Source organism: Apium graveolens, chromosome 10 (genome assembly GCF_009905375.1).
Source record: "Apium graveolens cultivar Ventura chromosome 10, ASM990537v1, whole genome shotgun sequence".
Lineage (NCBI taxonomy): Eukaryota > Viridiplantae > Streptophyta > Magnoliopsida > Apiales > Apiaceae > Apium > Apium graveolens.
The window spans coordinates 235,882,735-235,887,764 of record NC_133656.1 but is presented as its reverse complement, the minus strand read 5'-3'; the positions used below and the strand labels follow the sequence as shown (position 1 = coordinate 235,887,764).

General features: G+C 38.4%; 1 protein-coding gene across 2 annotated transcripts; it reads left to right on the top strand.

Annotated features, from left to right (window-relative positions):
• The first annotated feature begins 212 nt into the window (after window positions 1-212).
• On the top strand, window positions 213-2,559 carry LOC141688922 (polyubiquitin 4-like). Of its 2 annotated transcripts, none has more exons than XM_074493066.1 (2): window positions 213-411; window positions 1,255-2,559. In XM_074493066.1, the coding sequence occupies exon 2, from the start codon at window positions 1,255-1,257 to the stop codon at window positions 2,401-2,403; it is 1,149 nt and encodes a 382-aa protein (XP_074349167.1). In that variant the 5' UTR covers window positions 213-411; the 3' UTR covers window positions 2,404-2,559. The 2 variants fall into 2 exon arrangements, with proteins under 2 accessions (XP_074349167.1, XP_074349168.1); XM_074493067.1 differs by lacking the exon at window positions 213-411 and adding an exon at window positions 580-863.
• The last annotated feature ends 2,471 nt before the right edge of the window (window positions 2,560-5,030 follow it).

Sequence of the window (5,030 nt, the reverse complement as noted above, 5' to 3'; positions counted from 1 at the left end):
TTAAGAAAAGAAATTTTAAAAAATATATATACGAAACTATAACTTTATACATTTTATGATTTTTATACACCTTAAAAATACGCGTAAAAAGTTAAAAAATGCCGATAAAAAATTCAAAAAAAATTAATATTTTGGGAAGAGGAAAGAGTAATGTTGTACAACTCCGGTCCAAATCTTGAGTCCCAGGCAAATAAGGAGACGTAACTTGTGGGCTAGGCGAACCCGACGTGTGAAGCCCCAGAAGCTTCTAGTATTGGTCAAGCCAGCCTCTTCTACACCTATAAATACAACTCGCTTCTCCCCCAATTTCTCACGATCATCGTATTCTCTCTCTAATCTAAAAAGCCCTAATTTTCTTTACACACACAATTCTCTACATCTCTCTCGTCTTTCGATCCACACATCTTCAAGGTACGATACTTAATCTTTATTGTTATCAATTGATGAATTATAATTGATGAATTATATAATTGATATGTGTACGTATTGTTCTATTTTTTGTGTGTAAATTGTAATCGAGATCTGTGAATGTGTTTATATGTATAGATTGATGTGTTTTGTATGTTTAATTTTTTGATTATGTGATTAGTTAGATTAATGTGTTTTGATAACTTATCGGATTAATTGCGGGTATTGTAGGTTTATAAACTGTATAATAATGTTGATTGAGATTAGGAAGATGAGGATTTAGGTTATATAGATGATAAACATTAACTTGGCATCAAATTTATCGTAAAATTGTGTGTATTGTAGGGTTTTTATACTGTAAAATCGTGTCGCATTCTCCTTAAAATTGTGTGTATTGTAGGGTTATTATACTGTAAAATTATGTTGATTGAGTTTACGCGCAGATGTTGATTTAGGTTAGTAACTTGACATTGAATGTATCTTGTCATTGAATTTATCTTATCAGTTCTCCAATTTTACACTAGTTATTACTGGTAGTTATTTCTAAACACCGGTGGTTAATTACTGCAGCGAATTAAAGTAATTAGTGTAGTTGTGTAATATTCAATTTGTAGGATTTTCATTGCAGAACTTCGATAACCGGGTGTAATTAATAGCGAACCTTGCTAGTCAATATTTTTTTTAATATTACAATTAGAGTTTTAAATAGTTCTAGTCAATGGATTTCTACAGTGTGTGTATAGATCATTCCTTGGCTTCATTTTACACGTGTTTGTGTTTTTATGTATATATTCTAGCAGTAGGTTATTGAACCTATTTTCTTATTCGTTTTGCCCTTGATTACAGATGCAAATCTTTGTGAAAACTCTCACTGGCAAGACCATCACCCTTGAGGTGGAAAGCTCTGACACGATTGACAATGTCAAAGCTAAGATTCAAGATAAGGAAGGTATTCCTCCGGATCAGCAGAGGCTTATCTTTGCTGGCAAACAGCTCGAGGATGGACGTACACTAGCTGATTACAATATTCAGAAGGAGTCCACCCTTCATTTGGTTCTGCGTCTACGTGGTGGCATGCAGATCTTTGTTAAGACCCTTACTGGAAAAACCATAACCCTAGAAGTTGAAAGTTCTGACACTATTGATAATGTCAAAGCTAAGATCCAGGACAAGGAGGGTATTCCCCCAGACCAGCAGAGGCTAATTTTTGCTGGCAAGCAGCTAGAAGATGGTCGCACCCTTGCTGACTATAACATCCAGAAAGAATCAACCCTGCACTTGGTGCTCCGCCTACGTGGTGGCATGCAAATCTTTGTCAAGACTCTTACCGGAAAGACGATTACCTTGGAAGTAGAAAGCTCGGATACAGTTGACAACGTGAAGGCAAAAATTCAAGATAAGGAGGGAATCCCTCCTGATCAGCAAAGGTTGATATTTGCTGGTAAGCAACTGGAGGATGGGAGGACTCTGGCCGATTACAACATCCAGAAGGAGTCAACATTGCATTTGGTGTTAAGGTTGAGGGGTGGAATGCAGATATTTGTGAAGACATTGACAGGAAAGACTATCACCCTTGAGGTGGAGAGCTCGGACACCATTGATAATGTCAAAGCAAAAATCCAGGACAAAGAAGGTATTCCTCCTGACCAGCAGAGGCTGATTTTTGCTGGTAAGCAGTTGGAGGATGGTCGTACGCTTGCAGACTACAATATACAGAAGGAATCTACCCTCCACTTGGTGCTCCGTCTCAGAGGAGGGATGCAGATCTTTGTCAAGACTTTGACTGGTAAAACTATTACTCTGGAGGTTGAAAGTTCAGATACGATCGATAATGTGAAGGCGAAGATCCAGGACAAGGAGGGGATTCCACCTGATCAGCAGAGATTGATCTTTGCAGGAAAGCAGTTGGAAGATGGGAGGACTTTGGCGGACTACAACATTCAGAAGGAGTCCACGCTTCACCTTGTTCTTCGTCTCCGTGGTGGTGTGTTTTAGTGTTTCCGGCTCTGTTTAAAATGTCAGGATTTCAGTTGAAGTTTTATGCGCCTTGTTGAAAGATGATGGATAGTGATTATTTTTTAGAATAAGAAAAGAGAGATACATTAACTATAGTAAAAAGAAATTAAATATTTGAGTATTTTAATTTACAAACTGGATTATTAAGAAAAAACTAATAAATATGATAAAAGGACGAATTTATTTTTTGAAAAAATTGTATGAGAATTTTCATCTTGGTATGTCCTGTGGTAATTTAATAGATAACTGTTGCAATATGTTTATCACGTTTATTAAGCACGATAAGATCTAACACTTACTTTTTATGTGAATCTCGGCGCTTAATGTCGGGATCTGAGTGTTTCCCTTATCACACTTGTTACGCATGATTAGTATATGTTACGGATCTAACCACTTTATTTTACCACTGCACTAAACTAACTTTGCTGGTTGTTAATTGCCAGTTGCTTGTTCTTTTACTTCCTTTTATGTTAATGAAAGTAGGCCTCCAGATGATGTTTTATGTTTTACTGTCACCTCTTTTATAGTTCATGTTATACCCAAAAATCGGTATAAACATTATTCGGGTCAAGATCGGATTAAATGGTCAAAATTGTGAAATATATGCCTAAAGTTAAGAAAAAGATAAGACAAGTTTCCTATCCGAGGTGATGGGCATGCCTTTTGAATAAGAGTAGGTGCGCCCTATGTTTATGAAGAGTTGATGGAAGAAAACATCATGTCGATGTTAAAGGCATGCCTCCCTCATCTCGTTGATGGATGAAAGCATCATGCCAATATTAAAGGCGCGCCCTCATGAGATGAAGGAGGTGCGCCCTGTTGTTGAGAAAGATATTTTGAGTCATTCTTTGAGCAAGTCCCTCACATGTGAAAGATATTAGGGCGCGCCCTAAGTAGAAGAGATGACTTGTATGATATTTTAGCATGGTTACTTGGACGGGTTCTCTGGAGGATTCAAGGAAGGAGGAGATGATTATTACTAACATATTTGTTGCAGGTACACTACTGAAGAACTCCTTCTTGTAATGCAACCACAGGAAGGCGGTGTCCGTGGTCATAGACCTCCAAGGGTATGCCTGGACGGAAGGCCTTCTCCTGTAGTCAATGAGTGTCCTCATTGGGAATGTGGGGTAAATTCTTGTGTGTGCTTTGGGAGTTCTGTCTCTGTAGTCAACGGGTTTTCTCGTTGGAAGATTTCGGAGTATCCTACACTTTGCACCCAAAAGCTTGCGATCACTTGTCCTGTAATCTGGTACGGGCTCCTTATCCGGGGGACAAGGATGCGTCTAATATTTGGGGTGAACCACGACTATACCTGCGTTCAAAGATTAGAGAAACAGCTGGTAGCGAAAGGTTATCATTGGTCAGGGAGATGGCTTATCCGTGAAGTCTCAAAGCCAGGGACGAGCCTTGGGCCTTTGTGGTTAGGCCTCATCGGCGGACATTCCTAAAGCTAGTAGAAGACAGTTTCCAGTAGGTTTCCTACTAGGCCTCGGGACAAGAGATCTAAGCCCATTAGGTTTCCTGTTTTTCAAGAACTATGTTGGCTTGATTTCCTATAAATAGGGATACGTAGGCAAATTGTCTGAGGTCAGAAGCGAGAGCACAAAGGAGCCACCACTAACCCTAAGCAATCTCGGCCACCAATAATCAAAAACCCCAAACACTGTTTATAAAATCTGACGATTATTATTCACGTTTTTCGATGAAGAACCACTGTCACAGATCGTGTTTCCGGCTACGAACCTCAAACTTTGTTGCTACCAAATTCCTCTGTCAACAAATTGGCGCTAGAAGGATGGGCTAATCAAGATCTGCATCTAGGAGGAAAAATGTCTCAATATCGTGATGAAAGTTCTTATGATGGAGAAATCTCTAAAGAAGGCTCTGAGCAGGGCTATGATGAACCCTACGTTCTGTAACACCCCCAAATTCAAGGTCGGGAATTCGGGTTGTTACGATCACTTAATATTATCTAATAAATAATTAATTCTCTTTTCACCTCATTACTCGACCTTTTAACCAAACTCACACCCACACAGGTTTTATGCTCAGAAATATTACTAAATTAACGTTAAAGTATTTAAGTTATTACAGACCCAAGAAAATTATCTCAAAAGGTTGAACACCGAGAACAGCTCTACATGAGACTGGCTCGGGTCACAAATAGTATTGGTTCAAGTACTCAAAAGGAAACTATCTCTACTCGTCTACCTGAGGTGGCTGGCGGACGAACAGTTTACGGTACTCACGTGCGTCCCCTACCCGCTTGCGGGCAGTCATCCTGGTTCGGGCCATGCTGGTAATCTGTTGTGATATGATATTTATAAAAGTAAGAGTGAGCACTAACGCTCAGCAAGATATAGATATCCATTATTTAAATATGATCAAATAGGGAAAAATAATCATTTAGCATTGTATATTCAAGGTTTCTAAAAGTTTATATGCTTGTCAATTTTATGATAAACTCAACTTTAAATGTATTAGTTTATTCAGTTTATACTCGTACTCATTTCATCTTAAAATCTCAATATGATGCTTGAACCAAGATTCTCAAATGGATGTGATATATATTTATCGACATCCTTATTTAAAACTCAGCCTTA